The 27,369-nt window shown below is 43.4% G+C and overlaps 1 protein-coding gene across 8 annotated transcripts in view; it reads left to right on the top strand.

The window, feature by feature from the left end:
* Positions 1–27,263, top strand: part of LOC109889475 (RNA binding protein fox-1 homolog 2-like) — a 33,350-nt gene extending 6,087 nt beyond the window's left edge. The window contains exons 3-15 of one of the 8 annotated variants that reach the window (XR_004211034.1): positions 2,134–2,184; positions 10,825–11,034; positions 11,216–11,377; positions 11,734–11,787; positions 11,971–12,063; positions 18,729–18,819; positions 18,990–19,073; positions 21,063–21,210; positions 21,608–21,650; positions 22,062–22,098; positions 23,483–23,574; positions 23,790–23,865; positions 24,014–27,263. Coding sequence is in view for 6 of the 8 variants with exons in the window: in XM_031832106.1 (XP_031687966.1) it covers positions 2,134–2,184; positions 10,825–11,034; positions 11,213–11,377; positions 11,734–11,787; positions 11,971–12,063; positions 18,729–18,819; positions 18,990–19,073; positions 21,063–21,210; positions 21,608–21,650; positions 23,483–23,574; positions 23,790–23,865; positions 24,014–24,058 (1,152 nt within the window). In the remaining 2 variants the exon portion in view is untranslated. Of the gene's footprint in view, positions 1–2,133; positions 2,185–3,430; positions 4,883–10,824; positions 11,035–11,212; positions 11,378–11,733; positions 11,788–11,970; positions 12,064–18,728; positions 18,820–18,989; positions 19,074–21,062; positions 21,211–21,607; positions 21,651–22,061; positions 22,402–23,482; positions 23,575–23,789; positions 23,866–24,013 lie in introns of those variants that run through there. The other 7 variants (XM_031832114.1, XM_031832106.1, XM_031832112.1 and 4 more) reach the window with 7 other exon arrangements.
* Positions 27,264–27,369: the final 106 nt, after the last annotated feature.

Below are 27,369 nucleotides of genomic sequence, written 5' to 3'. Positions count from 1 at the left end.
TTTCCCCTCCTTCAGTGTGTCCTCTGCTTTTATTCAGCTTCTCCTCTAAACAGAAATAGCCCATTCATTTGTCCATTTGACAAAGACAGAAGGCATAAGTAGAAGTAGAATTTACATACTTGGATGGTTTCTTAAAAGGCTGCAGATGCTAGATGGAGTCACTCTTGTAGATTAGCTGTAATGGTTGGGGGTAGCACAACTGGTGTGTGTGTATTTCTGAGAGTATTTTGGGTCGTTGTGTGCGTTTAGATTATAGCAAAGCTGTTATCCAGAGAGCATGTGTGTATGTGCGTGTCTGAATGTGAGCGAGAGTGTGCACATATATTTTTGTGTATTAGTGTTTGTCTGAGTATGTTCCGTTCAGACAGCTCTCCTTTTCCCTCCCCCTCTACTCCCCTCTTCCCTCCTTCTCTACTCTCTCCTCTTTCCTCCCCCTCTCCTCTTCCCTCCTCCTCTCCTCCTTAAGGAAATTAAGCGCATGACTCTGCTTATGTATGACTTACTGTCTTTGTTCTTGGCAGCATCCCAAATGGCACCCTATATAGTGCACTGCTCTGACCAGGTCCATAGGCACTTTGTAGGGAATAGGGTGCTATTTGGGACGGAGTCATCTCCTTTGGACTCTTTTTTTTTTTAACCCTATTCCTATTTCTCTCTCTATTCGTCTAGCCTGGGTTCCTCCCTCACTTTCTACTCCTCCCTCCTTTTCATCCCTTCATTCTCCTCGAACACCCTCCTTTTTTTGGAGCAATTCCAGAAATATTTATTCCAGATGTGTTTTTACCGTCTCACCCCGGCCCTTCCCCCTTAGATCTTTCAACATAATTATCTGATTTCGCCGTGCCCCTTAAAAATGTCTGGATTTGCCTAGTATTATTGCATGTCTGCCTTCATGACTACAACACAGTTCAGGGAATTTACCCTCCGTTTCAAATAGATGTTTATACTTTATTCATGTTAGTCAGGCTTCTAAAAGGCAATTAATAATTTACTGTTGCCTCAAATCTGTTCTCGCTAAGTACATTTTTGGCTCTCCAGGACACTTACTCAAACGGCAGTGAACGAGCATAGCAACTCTTCTCTCTACTTTCTACTTTTGAATTCCATAAAAAGTATTACGATGGAGTGTTTTGTGTAACGTGGCCTGAGGGTGATGGCTACAGCGCTCATTGTGAGGGCTCAAGCTGTGATGCGCACGGAGCAAAGTGTTCCCTCCGGGGACAACACAGGCAAGGGACATTGGTTCCAGATGAAAGGGGGATGAGGGAGGAGGAAAACAGAAAGGAGAGCTGGTTTTGATGTAGCGATACACAGACACAGCCAAGCCTATATATTTTATTCCCCTCAAACCGATCCAATTGTAAATTCTGTAAAACCAGCACATGGTGTATTTTGATAGAGCACTGCATAAATGCCAGTACATGGTGTTATGCGTGTGATTAAAGTGCGTTACAAGTGTATGTTTTATAACAAGACAGTCACAGCTTAATTAACATCGGGTAACCTAACATTAACTGATAGCACAATGGGGGAAGAGGAGAGCTTAATGAGGACTCTAGGCAATTACTCACCAAATATTTGGTAGCTAGCCTACGTCTCACTCTTTCCATTTTCTCTCTTGCAACACCACCACCACCAGTTATAACGGAGCAAATCAATGCGAGGAATCTGACAGTGGGTTGCATCAGGGCAGATGATGTGAGGGAGGCAGTATACTCCATGACACTTGTGACCTATTTCTGATTTAAGCGCTATGGTGAGTCTCTCTCTTTCTCCTCCTCCCTCGTTCTTTCTCTCTCCCTGTCCTCTTATCTCTCCTAACGAACACACAATAGCTCCACTGGCGTGAGAAGAGAGGAAGAGGACACACCAGGACATTGAGTGGAGGAGCTAGCTAGAGGAGTGTGAGGCACAGGCAGAATTAATTTGATTAGTGTGGCCATTAATGCATCAATTAACTGGAACGTGGAAAATACTGGTGAGGAGAGGGGCATGATTGGCTGGAAAGAGAGAATAAAGGAGGGAAGATTATACAACTTAAAACGGACACAAACGGGTCAAACGATGTAAAAAATAATAATTGGTGAACTTTGTGTAGTTGGTGACCTTGTTTTTAAATGTCTTCTCTTTCAGAACAATGACCCCCTGACCCTTGGTTACCATGGATACCCAACCCACAGTCAGGTAAGACTACAGTCTCCTTAACATAATTGCATACATGTGAGACATTTGCATATTGTATGATATATTATCATTATCTTATGTCCGCCATTGTGCGCTTCCATATATGGGCAACGACATATTTAAGTTATTTTCTAAGCTCTGCAAGCCACAAGGTGGTGATGTGGATTCAGATCATTTCTGATTGGGAGCCTGATAACTTCATGTAAGGGAAAGGGGGACACCTCGTCAGTTGTACAACTGAATGCATTCAACTGAAATGTTTTTCCCACACAACCTCTTCTGAATAACCTTCTCTATATAAGTTTACTCTTTGTTAATATGGCTTTACATTAGGCATATGGTTGCTCTCTAGGTTTATTTTTATTTCCTGTTTGCCCTTGGATAGCCAAGAAATATGGTAGGAATTTCAATTCAATATCAAGATAAGCACATAGATATGGCATGGATGATGTCATAGAGCTGTCCTGCCAGTAGCTTCAATTTCTCTAAAACATAATAGAGTTTGTTTTGAGTATATACTACAGTGTTTTGCCTATATGCTCATGTATATGTGTGTGTATATATATATATATGTATGTGTGTGTGTGGGTGGCCACTCCAATACTTTGACTTTGTTGTCCTTTAGCCATTTTGCCACAACTTTGGAAGTATGCTTGGGGTTATTGTCCATTTGGAAGACCCATTTGCGACCAAGATTAACTTCCTGACTGTCTTGAGATGTTGCTTCAATATATCCACATTTTTCTGCCTCATGATGCCATCTATTTTGAAGTGCACCAGTCCATCCTGGAGCAAAGCACCCCCACAACATGATGCTGCCACCCCGTGCTTCACGGTAGGGGTGGTGTTCTTCGGCTTGCAAGACTTCCCCCTTTTTCCTCCAAACATATAATGGTCACTATGGCCAAACAGTTCTGTTTTTGTTTCATTACACCAGAGGACATTTCTCCAAAAAGTATGATCTTTGTCCCCATGTGCAATGGCAAACCGTAGTCTGGCTTTTTTTTATGGTGGTTTTGGAGTAGTGGCTTCTTCCTTGCTGAGCAGCATTTCAGGCTATGTTGATATAGGACTCGTCAACTTAGTGTATGTAAACTTCTGACCCACTGGAATTGTGATACAGTGAAAATCTGCCTGTAAACAGTTGTTGGAAAAATGACTTATCATGCACAAAGTAGATGTCCTAACTGACTTGCCAAAACTCTAGTTTGTTAACAAGACATTTATGGAGTGGTTGAAAAATGAGTTTTAATGACTCCAACTTCAACTGTATGTATGTATTTTATTTTGAAATTTCCGGGGTCTTTTTCGATGTAAACTTGAACCAGATATAAGGTATTTGCCACCACTGCTGAAATAAATCCTAGTGGAAACACTAGTAACTGAGATACAAACTGTGTGTGTGCCCTGCAGTCAACACAGCCCATATGACAATAAAAACCATACATAGGGGCCAACATTATGTGTTTGTGTGTGTACCGTATGTCCAGTGTGTTTTAAGAGGCTGATTGTGTTATTAGGTGGTTTAGTTGGTGTTGTTAATCCTCAGATCATCCTCCATGCTCTTTCCATAATCCCCTCATCTCTCTCTCTTTATCCCCCGCTCACTACGGATGCCGTGTAACATTCATCATGACCGTTTTACATGGCTGACAATGTATCCATTCCACTATCTATCTCTATATCCTTGGTTGTTGTTCTGTGGCTAAATAAAATGATACGGACGGTCCTCATGTCCACTTACTGTATACCTCTGTGTAGTGTGGAATGGCAGCTAAAGGAAAACAAAGGCATCTTTTAACTGAAAATACCTAGAATTTGTCTGTTCTTAAACGAGTCTTGCTCAAGGAAGCGGTATAGAGGAAAAAGCCATTTGGACCACGGCGGTATCGTGAGGGGATGTTGGCCCGAAGAGGTTAAAAACACGAGACGATGAAGTTGCTCACAAAGCCCCCTGGGGAAGAGCTGCTAAACTGTCACTGACAGCATGAGACGAGGTGATCAAAGACTTTCCGATGGAAGAGCCCAGAGAGTGTCACGCAGGAGACGAAGAGCGAGTGTGAGAAAAACAGAAAGGAGAGGGAGGGAAACAAAGCTTCTGTTCTCTCTTTCGCTCACTCTGTAGTCTCTCGCTCTCTTCAGTCTCCCAGTGGTGCGAGCAGCCCCAGTTTAACTCACCTACATGGAGAGAAAGAGAACAGGGGGGAGGGAGATACTGCGACACGGTGGGAGAGAGAGAAGTAGGGGAGGGAGGAAAGTTTGCAGGTGTGACAGCAAGGGAAAGGAGGCGGCGTAAAGGGAGGGGAGGAGGAAGTGTGGCTGGGGAGCATCAGGCTATCTGGGTGAGGGAGGGAGAGGGATGAGCAGTGAACAGGCAACGGCACGACAGAGAAAACGGAAGGCTGGGGGTTGAGGGGAAAGGAAAGCATAATAGAGGGGAAAAAAGTGAGCGAGGGAGAGTGACAGGGACAGAGAAAGCGGAGGAGGTGGGGAGGGGGGATTGGCATGGTATATGGAGCAAGCGAGGGAAGAGGAGGGAGATTTTGAATCTGTGAAGAGCGACAGATAGACGGGAGAGTGAGCTGGACAGGGAACACGCACTCGGATAGAGAGGAGGAAAGGAGAGCGAGGATAAACGGATATTTCAAGTTTTTGCACAAATACAATGATGGGACTGTACTATCCTTCCGTGTTGTCGGTGAGTTCCTATCTTGAAATCCCCTCTGCAAGGCTTATTCTACTGTTTCGGTTGCTGTTTTTAAAGGAACAACAATTAAATTACATAAACTGGGTTTGTCTGTTCTTTAGCTGCAGCGATTCTTAATTCAGCGCAAATGCCAAGCGTTGTGTTTGACCCTTTTTACTTGAGCGGTGTGCTAGTGAGGCCATTTCATGCATGGCTTTCCACCCAATCGTCAGTCAGAAGCGTCGGTAAAAAGGAAATCAACACTGGAATACTCCGCTGCACTAGGAGAGGGACAGAGATGGGTGCCTTTGAAGATAGAATCTGTATTATAATACCGTATTGTCATGGCATCTGTTCTCTTGTCCTGGGCCTCTAATGCTCACAGATACGTTCGCTGGCTACATTTTTACTCTGGCTTCTCAATTCATGCGTCGTAGCATTTATGTTTATATGCAGTACATATGGACGGGAATATTTGTTCCTGCAAATCTGGAGAATGGGGAAAGGGATGTGTATGTGTGAGAATAAGGATATAGGATTTCTCTCTCCTCCTCTCTCCTGCACTGTCCTCAGGATCTGAGTAAGCCTCGACATGTTTGCGAATAGGAGGGAGGAGAGAGGGAATAGGAGGGAGGAGAGCAAATGGGGGGGGTAAAGAAATTCTGCAGCTGTCTGTATACATATCCCTCTATGCTCTGAGCGAAAGGGACAGGTGCCCTAAGAACAGTTGTCTCTCTCTCGCTCTTGTCTCACTCTCTGCCGGTCTCTGTCTTGCTTTCTCTTTCTTTTCAACCAATACCCCCTCACTCTCTTATCTCTCTGAGAGACGCTCTCTCTCACACACACACACACACAAACTTTGTTGAAGGTCGAGACTCTCGTGTGTGTGTGTGTGTGTCAGACTATCGTCATATTATTATATTTGAGGGATGACTCATTGGTCCCACCATGTGTTCCACCAGTGTCTGACTGACTACCCTGGTTAGTGCTCTGCCTGCATACATGCGTTGGCCTATACACTTCTTTCAGCAGTACCTTTTGAATCCTGCTCCCTTTACTATTTGACCTCTTTTCCCTGTGCCTCTCCCTGGGGCCCTAGCAGCTGTTATCTCAATGTTTTCCTTTAAAATATTAAGAGCCCCAGAAAGAGGGGGATGGGACGGATAGAGGGGAAACAGGAGAATGTACATTGAAATGAAAGGTGAAAGACAGACTTTTGTCTTTGCAGGAAGGCCCATAGAAGTCATAGTTGTTACTAAAGGATAGATTATACACAGATGGACTGATAGAGAAATGGATAAGGGAGGTAGATGGGTGTAGATATATAATCTAGACAGTGAGATGGATAGCTCACTGGATAAAGCTAGTTTGTTGCGTGATGTAATAGAATTCTGAATCGCTGACATTGCGGTTCTGTGGATCCAAAGTTGCAATTCACTTGAAAGGGGGATTATTATTATTTTTTTTGTGGAGAGGCACAGTAAATTATAGCTTCTGTTTTAAGGTGTACTTTTACTACAGAGCTCTTTGTGCAAATAGGGATAGCCTAGCACTGAGAGAAGGAGAGAGGGTTGGAGAAATATTTGCAGAGCCCCACCCAAGCGTGTGCCCTAAGGCATGGGAGAGACTCCTACCTGGCTCACCACACACACAAACAAACTATGGAGGTCAAAAGCTCTTGACATTCTTCAAAGGCCTACAGTACCAGTGATTTATGATTCTGCCCCCTTTCTTCAAAATGGTATATTAGTGTTGTTGCTATGACGACCATTCATTGATCGAGGTGGGTGTGAAGTGTCACTAGGAAGTGTAACAACTTTGCACAGGCCCACATGGGCATGAAGCATACACAATGTCCTGAGCCGTGCTTCAAATGTAATAATAATGGATTATTTAATGGGTCCAGTTAACACTTCAAAACCGTTCTACTATTGGGACTGTGGAAGTCGTCTTTGCCGAGGTCCATTTTGAATGTTCATTTGTGTCCACTCTATGGCAGCGCTAAACTAATGATGCACTTTCCAAAGGAGGGCAGGATGTGAAATCCCAACAAGCCTTGCTCCAACCGCTCAGTGCACGGTGTGATTGACAGTACAACGGTCATCTAGGCACTAGCTTATGTACACACATGAACACGTTGGCCATGGGAAAGCCAGAGTCAGATTGGTATTGAGCTCTCCGTGTCTTCTGAACAAGACGAACTAGTTCCATGGTCACTGACAATGTGTTGAAGAGGAGGAACGTCATATGTAGTGTCAATAGACTCCTGTTTTGTGTGTTCACCTGTGTGTGTGTTTGTTTGTCTGGGGTCTGCGTGCGTCGTTGCATGGTTGACTAGCGGTACAGTAAAGCAATATTGACCAATAGATATTGTCAACCATGTCTGTCTTGAATGTGTACCTTTTTCATAAAGAGTTGCACCGGAGCCTAACAGACCATTAATACAAGACAATACAGGAGAGATGACAGAGAACGTAGTGTACACGTGATAATCTGGAGCATGCATAAGACCCTACAAGGAAATGGATGTGGGGGTGGAGTGAGAGGGGCTTCATGACAAGCAGACATGTTACCCTATAAGGAGATGTGGAGTGGGAGGAGTTTACGGGGTGAGCTAATGTTCTGTTGCTATGAGGCTGCCTGGCAGCGAGGTTGACTGGGGGGGGTGGATGCAAGGGTCCCGTCTGGATTTAATGAAGCGTTAAAAAAAAGGGTGGAGTTGAGGGGGAGGACAGGGAGAACAGCAGCAGCAGGAGGAGAGCGAGTGGGAGGGAGGAGAGTGATGGGGAGAGGGGGCGGCTTAGGAGGATGGAATTATTTAACCAGGAAGGAAGGGAAGGGTTTCTTCTACAGTTCTTTATGTTAGGAATGTATAGATAGCTGGTAAATGTGCCAATGTAACTTACCGTTAAGTTCCGTGTCTAATGTACTGACAACAGAACTGCACCTTTCAATTCCTGCATCACCTACAGTTCAGTAGTGGCCATTGAATGCCACCTACCCCCATTCTTCATACACTCCAGTGCTTTAGAATTAGGCTGTAGACTCATGCCATACACCCATTAGACAAAGAGGTCCCTGATAAGTCATTATTCATGTCAAACGGCCTAGATCTGGCCTGGTTAGCCGTGGTTACCTGCACACAGTGACACTGCTGCAGTCAGACAGGGCAGAGGAGTCCATTTTCTAACATGCCAGGCTCCTCAAACACACTAGCTAGCCGGCGCTAACTGACCCGAAAGTAAATCAGCTGCAGCTACTGCCTCTGAATCACAGGCTCCGCTGAACTGACGGCATAAGCTTACACAATCAGGGACACACACACACACACACACGAGCGTTTACAAATGTTGTGCTGACAAGATGCGTGACACATCTGTCTACAGGACACCCCACATCAAAGTGACAATATCTCTCCCTCTCCCCGTCCCGCTCTTTTTCCATCCATCCCTCTCTCAGCCATCCCTCTCTCAGCCATCCCTCTCTCAGCCACCCCTCTCTCAGCCATCCCTCTCTTCGTTACGCTATGTATGTATTCAGCAGATGCTCTTATCCAGAGAGAATGACAAAGCAACTTAGTCTAAATCACATAACAAGGCGATCCTGACAGACCAGGAGACCGTTCCAGTTGATGCCCACAGGGCTCTGGTCAAAATAAGTGCACTATACAGGGAACAGGGCTCCATTTGGGAGATACCCATGGTGTGCAGTATGAGGCTTGTGTGGAAAATGGAACATGAATATTCTATTTGAAAGGTCATGCAGAGTCGTTCAGCTAAAATGGAAGGCTTAAGGTTGCTCTATTTTTCTGTGTTTCGGTTTGGCAGAATTGAAAAACAAAGCAAGGAAATAGAATGGGATATTATTTGCCAATATTTTAGCTTCAAGGCTTTTTCCAAGTCTACATAGAACAACCCACGGTTAGAAACATGTACAGTGGGAAAGGGGCTTGGGGGTTGCCCTGTTTTTTGAAAATTTTATTTTTCTGTTCTGTAAGAATCTAAATGACCCAGGCTTGCCCAGCGACCCCAGCTTGTCACAGGTGCAAAGCAGCGAAAGGTCAGGCGCTTAAACAGATGGCACACACACTCTGTCCTAACACTCCCTCAGGGACTCTGGATGTATTGTACCACACAGCAGGGAAATGCTTCACCCCATCACACACACAGACAGATGTTGTGTTTTAGATAACACACCATTTTTGCTATATCAGCTGATGCTTGTCATTACCTATAGACAACGTCACAAAAATTGTCAGCTAGCTAGCAACAATGACAAGACGCTGACATTCTGTTAGTTTTCTTGTTATTGATTTGACATTGAAGTCATTCAGCAGACGCTCTTATTGAGAGCGACTTACAGTAGTGGGCGCATACATTTTCCTACTGGTCCCCCGTGGGAATCGAACCCACAACCCTGGCGTTGCAAGCTCCATGCTCTACTAACTGAGCCACATGGTATCACAGCTGTGGTCCCATGTCTCGTATTGACTCATTTCATGTGAATGCTAATATGGCAAAACATTTGCTAGCTAGCTAACCAACAACTAACAATGTATTTGAGAGACAACAAGAGCTCATTGTGCAAATGTATTTGTTTTCAGTAAACATTTGGAGACTATATATTGTTGTATGTTGTCAGCAATCTAAGCCAACCCCGTTTTCTAGCAGTCTGATATAGTAAATGAATGAAACACGTTGAATCTAGTATTTCATGGATCAGTAGCAGCACTTTTCTGTCTGTCTTCACCTTTCCTTCTCCGTATCCCATCCCCCTTTCCTCTCCTGTCCTTTCCTTCTCCATATCCTATCCCTCTTGCCTCTCCTGTCCTTTCCTTCTCCATATCCCATCCCCATTTCCTCCCCTCTTGCCTCTCCTGTCCTTTCCTTCTCCATATCCCATCCCCCTTTCCTCTCCTCTTTCCTGTCCTTTCCCTCTCCATATCCCATCCCCCTTTCCTCTCCTCTTTCCTGTCCTTTCCTTCTCCATATCCCATCCCCCTTTCCTTCTCTTTCCTGTCCTTTCCCTCTCCATATCCCATCCCCCTTTCCTCTCCTGTCCTTTCCTTCTCCATATCCCATCCCTCTTGCCTCTCCTGTCCTTTCCTTCTCCATATCCCATCCCCATTTCCTCCCCTCTTGCCTCTCCTGTCCTTTCCTTCTCCATATCCCATCCCCCTTTCCTCTCCTGTCCTTTCCTTCTCCATATCCCATCCCCCTTTCCTCTCCTGTCCTTTCCTTCTCCATATCCCATCCCCCTTTCCTCTCCTGTCCTTTCCTTCTCCATATCCCATCCCCCTTTCCTCTCCTGTCCTTTCCTTCTCCATATCCCATCCCCCTTTCCTCTCCTCTTGCCTCTTCGTCATCTCTTTCAGCACTCTCACTATTTCCATTTAGGGTAGCGATGCCCCTCTGCCAATAAGCTAGGAATGCACTGTAGTGTGTGTGTGTGTGTGTGTGTGTTTATGAGAGTATTTCGGGTAGTTGTGGGCATTAGATTATAGCACAGCCGTTATCCAACAGTCAGCCTTTGAGTGTTTAGGCTTGTGGGTGTTTGCGTGTCCGAGTTAGTGTGTTGAGGTGTGTATGTGTCTTATCTGTTTGTGTCTGTGTGTGGGCGTCAACATCTATTGTGCTGCTTCTCTGTGTGGAAGCTGCTGACCCCCTCAATAATAGATGGGCCTGTAGTGAATATTTAATGGACAACAGCACACACACACACCGGGGGGATGGAAATATAATATCCGTGCCTGTAAGCCTTTTAAACTGAACCTCTTGGGAAAGTGGTCTTACCCCTAGTGATGTTCTCTCAGGCTCTCTCTCCGGCTCTGTCGGTAAAGGAATACGGTGGAGTATAGCCAGCCAGTTACTTAAGACCACTCACCTCTCTCTTCCTCCTCTCTCACGCACTCTTCGCTCTCTCTCGCTCTCTCCCTCTCTCTCTCCCACCCTCAGGGCTCTCAGGATTCAGCAGGTGGTCAAGAGGGTCTCGTCCCCCCATCCTTCTCCACCTTCCCCCCTCCTCCCCCTCCGCCCCCCCAGAACGGCTTGGCCCTGGAGTACGGGGCCAGTCTGTACGCCGCAGGGGCCATCCAGGGGTCGGTGGAGGCCGGACAGGCAGGCCTTAACACCCCGACAAGTGTCCCAAACAGCTTAACCACCCACGTGAGTTTTTTTTATTTGCACAAACTTTACAAGCGAGTTTGTTTCACGCTGTGAATGAGGGAGTAAGTGTCTATTAAATCCCCACTTTCTCTCTCCTCCTTCTCTGTGTCTCTGCCTCTTTCTCTGTCTGTCTGCTTCTCTCACTCTTTCTTTTTCTTTCTTTCACTCTTTCTCACAGCAGTCAGATGTGTCGTCACAGATTGATACCCAGTTGGTGTGTACAGGAGGAGGTGGTGGCGGGGGGTCCGTAGGGGACGACTCAGAGAAGGGGACCCCCAAACGCCTCCACGTCTCCAACATTCCCTTCCGCTTCAGAGACCCTGACCTCCGGCAGATGTTTGGGGTACGAGACCAGGAATATTGTCCTTTTCCCCCATCCACAACTCTGACATTCTAGATTAGTTAGTGATTTAAAGGAGCAATCTGCGATTGCTACATCCATTTTAGGATGGATGCATTTTAGTGTTTTAGTAAAGCTTCCTTAACATGGAGCAGGAAAAAGTGCCTCTCTTAATTCTCTGCTCTAAGAGGAATAGAACTGATCATTAAAAAGTTCTGCATGATTTCTGCTAGTTTATATGTCCGGTAGAATACTGCCACCTTGTGTTCAATTTTTGTATTTCATTTTCAATGCAGTAGTTTGCAGTGCCATGCTTATTGATGCTGCCCCCCCCCCCCCCCCGCATTTTTTTTCTACAGCAATTTGGAAAGATCCTCGACGTAGAGATCATATTCAACGAGAGGGGATCAAAGGTATGACATGTACACATCAAAATACCAAACCTGTTCATTTTAAGTTACATGACAATACTCTGCACAGAATGGACATAGCTTACGCATATTTCTTCACATCCCTTATCCTTCTATTATATTCCAACCCTCTTGTTTTCTCTCCATCCCCTTCTGTTTCCATCCTCAACCCCATTTCCTCTCTAGGGTTTTGGCTTTGTGACGTTTGAGACGAGTGCAGACGCTGAGAAGGCCAGAGCCGCTCTCCACGGAACTCTGGTGGAAGGACGCAAGGTTGAGGTAATTTACCCCTCCAAGAACGGTGGCCATTTAGATTTTTGTCTTTGTCCCATGTTCAGCAGTGAAATGAGGTCCGGTTGGCTTAGTATGCTCCTCCATCTCCAGTTGAACTGTCTCAAATGGTTTCGGGGAGTCTGTTTGTGTTTAGTGTTATAATAACCCCCTTCCAGCATGGTGCGGTGGTGCCTCACAGAAAGATCGATGCGCACGATGTCTTGGTTTTACATCACTTCCTGTTTCGCGCACTGTCCATTTGCACGTTTTGATCTTCAGCTTTATGGGTCTGCCTGGATTGCAAAGCATGCTGGGTGGTTTGGCAACAAAATGGTCTGGGAACAGTGTTTTCACGTGACACCTTTATACACTGTGCCTCTGGATGCTGCTTATGAGACAGCATGTGAGAGGGCGTGTCTCTGCTGCACCCCTTCTTTATATCCATCATCACCATCACTTCCACGATCAGAATCCGGGCTTTATTGGTGTTCACTATTTTAGAGGGGACGTTCTCCCTCTCCTCTCTTCCTTATTTTCTTCTTCTGACAAACAACCAACCGTGCTTGCTTGTGTTTGTGAGAGATTCTCTTGCATGGGCTACCAATCGTGTTTCAGAAGACCGGTCAGGTGATGTGACATAAAAGATTGCCGCCTTTTCTTTCCCCTACATTCCGATACCTGCTTGATTGTGAGTCAGTGCACAGTATTGAAGTAGTTTGATTACGTTGCTGAATGTTGACATTGCTGCATGCATTAGGTTGTTGGTAGGTATTGGTATGAGACTGCCCTGAGGGAGTGTGGTGGTGATGTGTTTGATCTGCTGCTTATAGATTCACTGGTGATTTTGGGGGTCTATATATCACTCATTAAATAAAGGCAACCCACACCTCACCCTCACTTGCATCCCCCTTTTCCAAGAGTAATACCTGGTGTAATGGGAATGAGTTTTGCTGCGATGCCTCTGTTTTTCTTTGTCAGCATGACTTGGAAGATCTTGGAAGGAAAACACCTCATGCTCTGCCATCGCTTTGGCTCTTGGTTTTAGATTCATGCTTCGTTTTGAGCTCTTCTGCATGCTCTCAACTGTTATGCACTCCTCTGCTGTGTGAATGTGGGCCTAAACGTGTGGGTGAGAAAGAGAAATACGGGGGAAGAGGGGGAGAGAGAGCGATGGAGAGAGTGAAGAGTGATGATGATACGGCTGTCTTCCTCTCCTTTCTCCCCTTTTCTGTTCTGCTCCATCTCTTTCTCCACTCTCTATCTTCATGCCGGTCGGTCTGTCTATCCTTGTTTGTCTCTCTCCCCGTATATCAACCTGTGTTTGTTTGACCCTTAACACCTGTCCATATTAGGCTTGGGCGGTATCCAGATTTTCATACCGTCCTACCTGCCATCCCAGGATTTACGGTATTACCGGCATAGCCCACAAGGGGCACTAAAAACCACAAGAAAAAGCCCGTTGGGCGTCTATTACTAGAATGCTAACAAGAAACAATTTGCAAAGACCGGCAAATCCAGCTCATGAAGTTATACAATCATAGCTAGTAGCTACCGAACGTCATTTTCGTTGCGTCTGGACAAAGTTGTGATGCATGCATTTCTGAAAGAAGATCCAGCATGTGTACATCCAGCAGAGGTAAGAAGAACGGAGGAGGAAAAAACCTGCTAGTAAGGAAGCACAGGGGGAAAATGGCAGATAACTAAGAGCCCTTTGACTTCTCACACACGGCAGAAAGCCGTGATAAGATATCTGATGGCAAACATTTCGTAGTGATTTGTATGTGTGTACCTTCATCGCCTCGTGCGGCGCACACCAGTGATTGGCCGATAGATGTACAACGCTGTGGTCTCAACAGCTCCCGCTGTCTCCTGTTGTGCCATTTGCCAGACGTGGGACCAAGTCATTGTTTTACAAGTCACAAGTAAGTCTCAAGTCTTGGTGCTCAACTCCTAAACAATTCCATATTTTTAACAAGAGTAATAGTTAGTATATTACATTTACGCAAATCATGAATGCTTTAAAAAAATAACTATTTATTACTTTCTAAATAAATGTTATATTTCCATGGAAATACATGGGTAGCCCCATAGTGATCGCTATCGGGCGATTGTAGGCTTGTACACAATCACCCAACCTTGTTTTAGGAACATCAGCCAGGATTTAGGCTACCAACTGCCTCGCCAGTTGTAGCTCAATCTTGGGGGAAATGATCATGTTCCCGTCCTGACTAACTGTGTGAAGGCTCATTGATTTAACGTTATGCTAGCCTACATGATACACTAGTAAAGTAATAAAATATATAGCTGTCGGCTATATTAGCCACGACTTACGTTCTTTGTGCAGCTTCAAATGTCGAACAAAGTTGGAAATGGTTGCGCCTCCGTCTATAATTTTCTTCCCGGATGTTTTGCAAGTTGCAATACGTTTTTTGTTGATACAGCGTCGTCTTTATATCTGAAAATAATAATTTGGGGTATCATCTTTCCAAGGGCTCCATCTGAATTCACCCGGCGACATTCCTCTGCACTGCCACGGACAACTTTTTCTCAGCCGGCACAATTTGATTGGCTGCTGTCCGATTCAAACTGTAATCCGTTAAATGAAGAGTTGATGCGCTGCACTTTTAATTTTTTTAATAGCATTATTTTTTAGATTTGGGCTTGGGGAGGGTGTCAGGTCGAGTCATAAGGCTCAAGTCCAAGTCAAGACGAGAGTCATTGGTGTTGAAGTTAAAGTCGAGTTGCAACTCGAATCCAAGTCGTGACTCAAGTCCACACCTCTGCCATTTACAAACAAACACTTGACTGGCTCAACTGTTCTGGGAACTGCGGTAAACTTCAGAACGTAAGACCGGTGAAATGAAGAACGCAATCTGCTTTAACGCCGAACGTATTGCACAAGTTGACTGCAGGTATTAACTTAAGTTACTACACATATTCAAATTTATTGAAAAACCATCCTGTGGCTTTTCCAAATACCCTAGTATACGGTATAAATGGTATACTGCCCAAGCCAATTCGATATACTCCTCTCTCCATCTGTCCATTCTCCTTTTTAAGTGTACTCCAATACAGTATTTTGTTATGTGCAGTGTTAGGTTTTGTACAAAAAAGAAAGTTATTATCTATTGCTTCTTTCAACATTAATGAATTACTTTACTTATTACTCTCTGGGAAAAGTAATTAGTTACACTAATCGTTATTACCTTTGTTACACCCCAAAACGTTGCGCTTCCTCACTCAATGTAAACAATGTCAACGTTACCCTTCGTAGGCCTATGCACCAACACAATTAGCCTAATAATGACCGACCCAATATCTACTGAGGATAAGGGCAGCATTTCCTCTTACTACATACCCAGCTACATGCTGGTTCAGCTCTCCCTGGGTCACAGCCTGTCCTCCTGAACCATTAGGATGAGGTAGGCCCACAGTCATCTTCAGCAGCAGGGTCAGGTGTTTCTCACCTGGGCAGAGTTGACATTTTACTGTGTTATTCTTGTCATCTTGTCCTACCAAATTAAAGTAATGGGAGTACTTCCACGCTGGGAAAGTGTTTTAGACTCTTCTGCCACTTCCCCATCTTCCTCACTTAAGCAGTTAGTAGTAGTGTGTGCATAAACAGGAACCTGGTGACATATTTTAATGTTATATATATATATATTGCGCCAACAGAGGGAATAATAATCTCACATTCATTTGGATCAATAAGTGGAATAGGAAGGGAATGATAACAAAAATAACTAATATTATTACTGCAATTTGAACAGTAACTCTGATATATTACTCGTTACCACAAAAAGTATTATTATTACTGTAGCAAGTTACTTTATAAGGCGTTACCCCCAACACTGGTTGTGTTGAATAGTTCAGTGACTTCTCCCTGACCCATAGGCTTCTAGATTGATCCCTCAACTGTCCCCCTCTGTCTCCCATATGTGTATGGCTGTATCTGCTCATATGTATTGGGTATTTGTAGTAGTTACATCAATAGAGGCCCGTTTTTTATGTCAAAAGGTGACCAATCACCCCTGACATCACTTCATGACATCACTTCCTCTGTGTACCTCAGGGTGGGGGTGGTTGCTTTTCATCACCTCATTGGTTGTTTTTGTTTTGGTTAATTTCTTATATTTTCTCTATTTCCCCCTGATGATTTCTGTGTTGTCAGTCTCCACGGTAACCGCTCGCGTGTCCTCACACCGTTTCCCCAGCAATGGTAAGTTGTGTACACATGGCATCATTTTTGAATGACCCCCCACCCCCCTTTCGCCAAATAAAGATAAAGTGCACCCTACACACACACAAAAAATACAATAAAAGTGTCCATGACCCGGCAGGGTTTGATCGAAAGGATCTGATTGGCTAATCCTGTGATTGATTGTGGAGCTGGCGAATAAATTGCTGATTAGAAAAACCAATGGCATTTGACCGCATGGCCTTCCAGACTCTTTCTGTAACATTAAGATAACCTGATATAAAACGCATCTACAAGCGCAACTGACTACCACTTTATGCATTAATTCCATTCACCACTCTGTAACTGCATTCAAACATTAATTCTAGAGCTATTTACTTCCTGCATGGTTGACTATCTCTTGTCGTCTGTATCATACAGTGCCACTGTCATCTCTGTTATGTTTAAGCTACCTTTCTTTAGTGAATACCAAACGGTAGATTGCTTTGATTCAACAGCATTTTGTTTGGTACACTAGTAGTGGGTTTGTTTGGTACACTAGTAGTGGGTTTGTTTGGTACACTAGTAGTGGGTTGGCATGATAAAGCATGAACGTATTGGTGTAGAAGTCAGTCTTGGTAACGAGACAGTAGGTTTTGTGCGCTGGCTGTAGTTGTCGATGTAGAAGGGCAACGTAGTCTATTCTTCACATTAAAACAAAGGTAAAATGACACTTTGTACAAGCTAACTGATATAGATTATATAAAATACTTCAAACTAGTTACCAATGGAGACCACCGCTAGAGAGAAGATCATCTTGAAACCACCATCAGTATCACATCTGACTCTCAATCGGATTGAATTTAATTGGATTATGTGCACAGACCTTTTTATTTTGTCCACGAGGAGTTTCTTTTTAAAAATGTTGAGCAATGGTTTGGTTTTGGATGCTGTGTTATATTGGTGTCTGCTTCTAGTTATTTGTCGTGCGACACTGAATTGCAATGCCTGACAGTGTTTCACAGTCATGGTTTGATTTGGTTTTTTGAGGAATGACATTTGCACCCCCCATCCTCTATCTCTTTATTCTGTCCTCTCTCTCTGTCTCATCCCTCTCTGTCTCATCCCTCTCTGTCCCAGCTCATGTATTGGATCATATATGTAGGCAAACGGTTAGATGTTTTTTTATTTTGTTTTGATTAGTTTGTTCCGCATCTTGGTATTTGTTTTTTTTTGTTCATGAGAAATTAATTTTCTCTCTTTACCTCCCATCATTTATGTGTTCCCGTGTCTTTTAATGTGGACTGGCTATTCTTCCTGCATCCCGCTCTCTTCTCCCCCTCTCTCTCTCTCTCTGTCTGTATGATGTGTGTGACTTGATTGGGAGGGCTGCCAGAATGTTTTTGATTGGTCTATATATACTGCATCTGATGCTTGCTGATTGGCTGGTTTGGCTCACCTTCTGGTCATGTGATGCGCTCTTGATTGACTGGCTGCGTGTAATCTGTGTGTGACCTGTTCAAGTGATGAAACGTTTTGCATCGTGTTCAACAGAAGCTTACTTCACCCTCTCTCTTCCCTCTTTTTAAAGGTAGCAATGCCTGGAATGGTCTTGGATTTCTTTTGAATGCCTTAATCTGAAATGTGTTTTATTTTTGTTCAGTCTGTGTGTGTCCATGGTTAAATTATTGTGAATACTCACACGTTCATAGTTTTTTTTTATCCTTCAAAAGAATGCATGGATCAATCAATTACCATCACTTTACATCAGAAAAATGAACCTCTTATCAAAGTTTAGACACTACTGTCACTTTTTCAATTCATACGGCTCACAGTAGCAGATAAATGTTGACAAGTACAAACATAGTGTTTTTTTTACTAATCTCAATTTATTTGCGTTAGTTACATATGTATTAATAATATGAGTTAGTAAAGTCATAGCCAGTTCTAAGTGTATTGACGCACTCATTTTTCAAATATATAGGGCCTATTTGTTCTGGTAGTACTGAAGGTTATGTTGGTGCCTGTACTGTGTGGTTTGGGCATAGAAATAGAATGAATAGAACGGATGTCCCCATTAAAGCCAGTGATGGCATAATGGGTGGTCTGTCGGCCATTGCGTGTACCCATAAGACCAAAGCAGTAAGTAAAAGAAGTGTACCCATCAATCTGCGCTGTGATTTTATTTTTTTTACGGACATTACAAAAAATACAGTACATTGCATGAGCCACATCACTATTTATTGGAATGAACAGTCTACACTATCATGGAAATTATTACTTCACAGTACCAGATATTGTTAGTGTACCCTTGAGTTTAACCGTCAGTTTTTCAGGGTTAGAGGTTCCACGCCTGTTCTATTCATTCTGTTTCTATGGTTTTGGGTATACAGGAGGATGTTTGTGCATGGAGCAGGCAAGGGCGTTTGTCCCTCAGGTCCGGTGTCACCCCTCGTCGTGTTGTCTTGACCTCTGACCTCTCTCTGACACCCAGGTCAACAACGCCACAGCCAGGGTGATGACCAATAAGAAAATGGTCACCCCATATTCTAATGGAGGAGAGGGGCTCGCAGCTCTACCTTATGGTAAAGATAATATTGCTGGTTATGACTGCTGAATATGACCAACAGATTAGTAGCAATGTAGTTTCATGTGATTACATCAGTGTAATTGCATAGTATGTTTTACTTGTTGAGATGTTGATGTTGAGTGTTACTCATATTTCTTATCCGCTTTTTCCTCAAATGTACATTAGGGCTACTAAATGCCAACTCCCCTACAGCCGGGTGGAAGTTGAGTCCAATGGTTGGAGCCATGTACAGTCCAGAGCTCTATACAGGTGAGATGCTAATAACATTGTTAGACTAATTTCATCAACACAGCTGATGCTAACATTGTTAACTTAAGTCTTCATTTCATCAGTATAGGTGAGATGCTAACATTGTTAAGCTTACAGTGTCTAAGAAAAGTATTCAGACCTCTTGACTTTCTCCACATTTTGTTACGTTGCTTTTTAAATTATCCAGCAATCTACGCACAATACCCCATAATAACATCACAATACCCCATAATAACATCACAATACCCCATAATAACATCACAATACCCCATAATAACATCACAATACCCCATAATAACATCACAATACCCCATAATAACAGCACAATACCCCATAATAACAGCACAATACCCCATAATAACAGCACAATACCCCATAATATCAAAGGCAAACAGGTTGTTAGAAATTTCTGCAAATGTATTAAAAATAAAATAAGTATTCAGACCCTTTGCTATGAGACTCAAAATTGAGCTGCGGTGCATGCTGTTTCCATTGATCATCTTAGAGATGTTTCTACAACTTGATTGGAGTCCACCTGTGGCAATTTCAATTGTTTGGACATTATTTGGAAAGGCACACACCTGTCTGTATAAGGTCCCACAGTTGACCGTGCATGTCAGAGCAAAAACCAAACCATGAGGTCGACGCAATTGTCCGTAGAGCTCCGAGACAGGATTGTGTTGAGGCACAGATCAGAGGAAGGGTACGAAAAAATTTCTGCAGAATTGCATGTCTCCAAGAACACAGTGGCCTCCATCATTCTTAAATGGAAGAAGTTTGAACCTCCAAGACTCTTCCTAGATCTGGCCGTCCGGCCAAACGGAGGAATCGTGAGAGAAAGGCTTTGGTCAGGGAGGTGACCAAGAACCCGATGGTGACTCTGACAGAGCTCCAGATTCCTCTGTGGAGATGGGAGAACCTTCCAGAAGGACAACCATCTCTGCAGCACTCCACCAATCAGGCCATTATGGTAGAGTGGCCAGACAGACACTCCTCAGTAAAAGGCACATGACAGCCCGCTTGGAGTTTGCCAAAAGGCACCCAAAGACTCTCAGACCCTGAGAAACAAGATTCTCTGGTCTGATGAAACAAAGATTGAACCCTTTGGCCTGAATGCCAAACATCACGTCTGGAGGAAACCTGGCACCATCCCTACGGTGAAGCATGGTGGTGGCATCATGCTGTGGGGATGTTTTCCAGCAGCAGGGACTGGCAGACTAGTCAGGATCGAGGGAAAGATGAATGGCGCAAAGTACAGAGAGATCCTTGATGAAAACTTGCTCCAGAGCGCTCAGGACAGCCAAGACAACGTAGGATTGGCTTTGGGATACGTCTCTGAATGTCCTTCAGTGGCCCAGCCAGAGCCCGGACTTGGGCCCGATCGAACATCTCTGGAGAGACCTGAAAATTGCTGTGCAGCAATGCTCCCCATGCAACCTGACAGAGCTTGAGAGCATCTGCAGAGAAGAATAGGAAAAACTCCCCAAATACAGGTGTGCCAAGCTTGTGGGGTCGTACCCAAGAAGACTTGATGCTGTAATCACCGCCAAAGGTGCTTCAGCAGAGTACTGAATAAAGGGTCTGAATACGTATGGAAATGTCATATTTCAGCAAATGAACCTGTTTTTGCTTTGTCATTATTGGGTATTGTGTGTAGATTGATGAGGGAGAAAAAACAATTTAATCAATTTTAGAATAAGGCTGTAACTTAACAAAATGTGGAAAAAGTCTAGGGGTCTGAATACTTTCCGAAGGCACTGTAAGTCCTCATTTCATCAGAATAGGAGATTGGTGAGATGTTATGACTAGCTTTAGCCCGTATGTATTCCTTTATATTAGGACCCTTCGCCCCACAATGGATCTCCATCATAATCAAAATAGCCTGTTTCCCTTTTCTGTAGACTGTTATTCGATAGGCTGTTCTTTTGTGTAGACTAACTCTTTGTTCTTTTTTGCCTCTCTCTGATTTCTCTGGCCTGTCTCTCTCAGTCCCTGGCTTCCCGTACCCTGCGGCGGCTGCACAGGCTGCCACAGCGGCGGCGACCTTTAGGGGCGCCCACCTCCGGGGTCGTGGCCGGCCGGTCTACGGTGCTGTCAGGGCAGCCCTACCCCAGCAAGCTATACCTACATACCCAGGGTAGGTGTTACTCAATAAAACACACACTTTTACTGCATGGTGTGATATAACAAATACACTTAATTGCGTTAGTTTGGTGCTGCGCTGAAATATCATTTCTTTGTCTGAACATGAGATAATATTGCGGTCTACTGCGCAGTGGTCACAATCACTCCAATATGACTTGTAAAGGGCTACGTTTGGCCAAACAAGAGAAGTGGTATTTTATCTCGCATGTTGCACGTGTGTGTGTATATTAATCACCCGCCCCTTTTCTCTCCTCTCTTTTACACCCTCTTCTTTATTCTGCTCCTCCTCACAACTTGTATTTCCTTCCACTCCTCAATCACCATCCATCACTTCTCTTCTATCCATCGCTCTCTTTCTGGTCTTTCCTCTCATCCTCTCTCTCTCTCAGTGTGATGTATCAGGAAGGGTTTTACGGTGCAGCAGACCTCTATGTAAGTATACCTCTCTCCTTCACTCTTTCTCTCTCATTCTCTCCTTTCCCCTCCCTCCGTCGGAGTGTGTGAGCGTGTGTGCATGGACCAAATCCTCAGAGCTGTGTATATGTGGGTGATGTAGTAAACTTTACAATTGAACACACGTTTTTTTTTAAATCGTTATATTCAGTCAATTATTTTAATTAGGCAGATCAATAACAGCTGTTACACACACGGCACACATTTAGTTCTTGATGAATCATATTGCTATATGAAGCGGTGCATGCCATGTGCAATGTCCAATCTTCCAGGATCTATACTACACGCCCTCATAGTTCTATACATTCATGAATAGACTGCTCTATGCATCGTTTGTGTGTGTGTGTGTGGTACCAGCTTGACCATAGCTGTTCTCTGTTCTCTCTGTAGAATAGTGTTTCAGGACATTAGTGGCAGATTGCCCCAGGTAGGGTCCCATCATCACGTCACTGTGTGATCAGCCAGTGTGCATCCATCCTATTACTATGCGTTCCACTGACTGACTGACTGCTACTGGTGTTTTATTGACCATCCCAGATTGAAATGCCTCTTTATTTCTGTTTCTATTACTAACTCACTGGATTCTGACATGGGTGGAGTTGCAGAACGGGGGAGAAAGGGAATCGTTATAACACGAATGACAATATTACCTTCTAAAGGAATTAGACATAACATGATGGACATTTTAAAGTTTTGTTCAGTAAAAAAAAAAAAAAGTACAATAAATCATATACAGATGAAAACAACAGGATTTTGCCACGATTCTTATGCAGTCTTTATAACGGCCACCCTTAGATATGAAGTGTAGCCCAAATGAGAGGTACACTTTGCCAGTAATGTCTGACATGGTTTCTGAAAGTTGAGGCTGAGTAGCTTAAAGACGGCTCACAGAGGATCTCTAGGATCTGAGGATCAACACAGGTCCACAGACTCTCAGGGACATGGATCTTCATCTTAATGAGTCGTTCTGACCCCTTCCTGGTATCTCCCTATATCTGTTCCACCTGTGGCATGCTAACTGAATCAATGTTGGCATGCAGACACACTTATACCCCTCTTCTCCTCCTCTCTTCTCTCTCTGTATCCTCCTCTTCCTATCCCCTCCCTCACCCCAGCAGATGTGTGTGTTACTGAATACTGGGACTTGGTCCTGTAATGATCTATAGGTTAGAATGCAGTGGTGTGTTGCCAAGGAGGCGGCCTCCTCTGTTGAGTTTGGGGCGCATGCTGTCCGGCGTCAGTGATTTTGTTGTGACCATGCGAGTGCGTATGTGTCCCCTCCCCCTTAATTGTATTGGCTGGCCGTCTTCTGTGTGTTCATCATCTGTTTTTTCCACATTAAAGGAATAATGATCCTGATCACCTGTTTATTCACCCCCCCCCCCTCTTTCTTTAACACTGTGTTTTTGATGGGAAGGAGGAGATTTCACACCTGAGGTTATGCACACTTTCTCCTGTCTTTGTCTCTCCCCCCACCTCCAACAAGACATCAATTATCAGATGAATTGAATGTAGAAAAGCTGCGGCACACTTGATGCAAGGCCTATATCATTGCCACAAACCGAGGCCCTAGTGTTTTTTTTGTTGGTCATGGAGGGAGACCAACACGGGGAAAAGGCCTCTGCTACATTCTCTGAATGCCATGTTGCACCAGATGACCTGTTGTTGCTGCTTGTGTTAGTCTCCTTTTTCTGCTGTTATAAAGGAACATAGCTTCACTCTCATTCATTCCTGGGGTATTGTGTGAGGGAGTTGATAACAATGGACTAACAGCCGTGTTCTCGCTGTCTGTCTGTCCCTTCCTTCTTTAGGGTGGCTATGCTGCGTATCGCTACGCTCAGCCGACTGCGGTAGCTGGTCCTGCAGGAGCAGCGGCTGCCGCAGCAGCTGCCTACAGTGATGGGTGAGTGATAGACACAATATATTACACAAAATAAAGCAGTAGCACACCGTACTATGACTATATATAGGTAACATATATTATATATTAACACACCGTACTATGACTGTATATTAACATATTCAAATGAAAATTAGTGGGCCTACTTCACTTTCTATTCTGGAACATGTTTGGTTGCACAGCTGCGGGTTTGTAATGTACTAATCTCTGGTGTCCAGCTACGGACGGGTGTACACGACAGACCCTTACCACGCTGCACTAAACCCTGCTGCAGCCTATGGTGTAGGAGCTATGGTAAGAACATCTATTTACATTACTATCCACAACAAAGAAAATATCATAGAATTAGATTGTCCATTCTAGTAATTCTACTTCTATGGTAAAGCTCTAGCCAATCACTAACCCACTAACTGCCATCTTACCTCTCCTCTGTCTCTACCAGGCCACACTGTACAGGGGAGGCTACAGTAGATTTGCGCCCTACTAAAGATTTCCCAGGAGCTCTCTCATCCTGTTTGAACAATCTATAAAAGAGCTCCCTCTGCTGTCCAGGATGGAGATTGCAACACGTTGACGCAAGTTTGTCGTCTACCATGGAAACATTTATATTTCAAAATCTCCTGCTGTCCACTCTTTTTTCGCTTCAAACAAAAATAGGAATGCCGTTTTAAAGACTGGTAGAAAGCCTTGACAAAGAAAAGAAAATAGAAAAAAAACTTGTATTTGAACCAAATGCCCGCTTGTTTCCATTGCACGGCTGTATTATAGTCCCCCTGTTTCTCCCTCTCGACACTCTCAGCAGCACAAGACACAGAATGGTCGCCCCCAGCTAGCGTACCTCCAGAGCCTATCATGTAACTGGTGTCCGGACCGTTAACTGAACACTGAGACAAACCCCCTACCACACGTATAACAGCCAAGGTGTAATGTGGCATGTACTATACACAACTCATACATCAAGAATGGAGGTGGAGTCTAGTTATGGAAGACAGAACTGTGACTGCCAGTGTCTGCAGGTCTGTGGAGCCTGAATGAGTGAGAAACCACAGCAACCGAGCACCAGAAGCATTTTGGAACAGAAAGACAATTTTCAAACAAAGTGGAGGATGTGACTCCATGTTTCCTGTTGTGGGGTGAAGGAGTATGAGAGAGGAAATTACATCATCATTGCAGAGAGAGAGGGGATGGACTGATGTTTTTTTTAACACTATTAGAAATGACTCACTTCAAACTGAGCAGTAAAAGGATTATCATAGCTGTTCCTTACCTCAAAGTTTTCTTAGTCCGTGAAAATGGCGAACCTTTAAAAATTTAATTGTTACAATTATGCAAATAAATTAGTTAGAGAAAAAAAGTTACCAAATTATTATTATTATTGCTGATTTATAGCGTTGTCTTTATTGCGTTATTATTGTTAGTTTCAGTGGTTCTCTGAGCACACCTCCACACACATTTTCCACTTCCCTAGAAACGATGTCTAGGGGCTAGGACTACAAGTGTAGATAATATCTATGTCATTCACTACAGTGTAGATAATATCTGTAAGTCATTCACTACAGTGGGCAACACTACACGTCCCCTCTACATAACACAATATTATACCAAACTAAACTTCCAGTGCACAACATCATATTCTCACAAGACGTCACGCTATACACATCACTCAGAACTATATAATATTTCATCACTGCTATCGAGTTACCGGCTGGCTTTTTTATTGCATTGTGAATGTTAGGCTGAAACATATCACTGATATCATTGAAACAACCAGAACCTAGTGTCCTAGAATAAACTTCTTCAGTTATTTCTTTGAATAGTTATGATAGGGATGTATTATTTGGCTATATGATTGATTTCCTTAACTTGTTCTGTCTTTTAGAAGAGCAGGTAAACATCAAGTACAGTCTTCCTGAGAATAGCTACGTTGGTAATAGATAGTGAGATTCTGTCAACAGGCGTTGAAAGAGGGACACCATCAATATGAAAAATATTTAATGCAAATACCATACTATTGTGCATATTTCTATATCCTTATACTCTATTTCCAAAATGTGGTTGTTTTTGCCTTTTTTTTTGTTCCAAAGATTTGTAGAAAAGCACACTTTTAGTCATGTGTATGATAAATATATTATCGTTCTTGTGGTTATTATTATAAGTGTGGTCTTTTTATTTGTTGCATTAGCTCGTTATATTTTTTCTATTGGTAAATGTTGTTCCTCATAAAGTAAGGTGACATTTTCATTTCCTCCATCAAGATTAGTTGAAATCTGATATTTTTTCCCCTCCTGTGTTGTTTTCTTGGGCAGAGGGGAATGGACTCTTTAGTAGTTTCAAAGAGGGAGGGAACCATAGAAGTATACCACTATGACATCAGCCTATCTAGTGTTCTATATCTATGGCGCGAACAAAACGGGAAAGCATGTAAAACTAAACTACCAAACTAATTTCCCCAAAAAATATAGGGAAAGGCTGAAATGTTTGGGTCTCACAATTTATTCCAAGTCCAAAGTTTACAGTAGACAAGAATATGTTGGAATGAATGGTGGCCTGACAAGCACTTCTTCTGACCTGGTGAAGTAATCTAGTCACTCTGTCGTAGACAAAGACTGCTAACATTTCAGTGCTGAAATTTAGTCAGTTGAGGTTTAAAACGGATGTGAAGAGTGTAGCGTTCGTGTGCTGTCTAGGTTAAAGGGCATGCAGTTTTGAATGATCCAAGTATACAAAAGGTTGTATGTGTTATCGTTTGGTTTGTACAATGGTAAATGTTTCATAACATTTTCTTTGTAAAACTACTATGTGGGGCATGAACTAATTACTATGAAACAATATTTCAAAATGCTGCAGTCATTGTTTATTTTGAAATGTTTGCTCTATTTTTCATTTTATCTTCGGTTTTCTGGCTGTGCGTACCACTCTTCTCAGTGTGAACTTAATCTAAGACCTCAACAGGGGTCAAACTCTTCTCTGGTCATTTGACTTTATCATGTATTGCAAAAGTGGACTGAAATATGAATAACTGAAAAGATGCAGCCAAAGAGTTATTTATGCCCTATTTCTATGGTTACCAAATTGAGAAACGCAGAGCAAAGTGGATAAATGATTGACAACCTATTGAACCAATCAACATGGGCAACTAGCATGATGTCATTCTCCAGGAAGTAGAGTTTGAGACCCCTGACCTAAATGTCTTGCATGATTTTGATTCTGTCTTTTGAGATCAGACTCCAACAGCATTTGGTTGCAGTAGTCATCTTTTACCACTAAACTCCATTGAGAATGCTAGGCAGCTAGCCCTTTTTTATGCTTAGGATGCTAGTGTAGCAGAGAAGAGCACAGTGCTGTTTGTCAAAGACTCAGGCCCAGTGATGGGCAAAACAAAATGGCCGCCACAACGAGGCAAGAACACAATGGCAACGTTCTAATTTCCATACCAGCATATTACTTTGAATTCATACCTTGATACAGTGCTTCATACTAAGTAGTATACTTGTGTGGATGTTGGAACAGAGCCATGGAGTAGGCTCCTTGTATTGTATTATACAGTGAGGTGGTTCTTCTTAATCACTATAGGTTTCAAATAGAAGTGACTGTCCTTTTATGAATCTCTTCCCCTCTGTCATGTTTATCCCTTGGCTGCCATTATGCTATTTTGTTAGTGAATGTCCATATAAAATCTTTTATATAAAATATTTTGTTGTGGTTTGTGACTCATGTTATTTTGGTGTCCAATTTCAAATCAAATGTTATGTCACATGCGCCGAATAAAACAGGTGTAGACCTTACAGTGAAATGTTT

Source organism: Oncorhynchus kisutch, linkage group LG1 (genome assembly GCF_002021735.2).
Source record: "Oncorhynchus kisutch isolate 150728-3 linkage group LG1, Okis_V2, whole genome shotgun sequence".
NCBI classification, from domain to species: Eukaryota; Metazoa; Chordata; class Actinopteri; order Salmoniformes; family Salmonidae; genus Oncorhynchus; species Oncorhynchus kisutch.
Note: the sequence above shows the minus strand (reverse complement) of the source record. Positions and strands in the feature narration are given on the sequence as shown.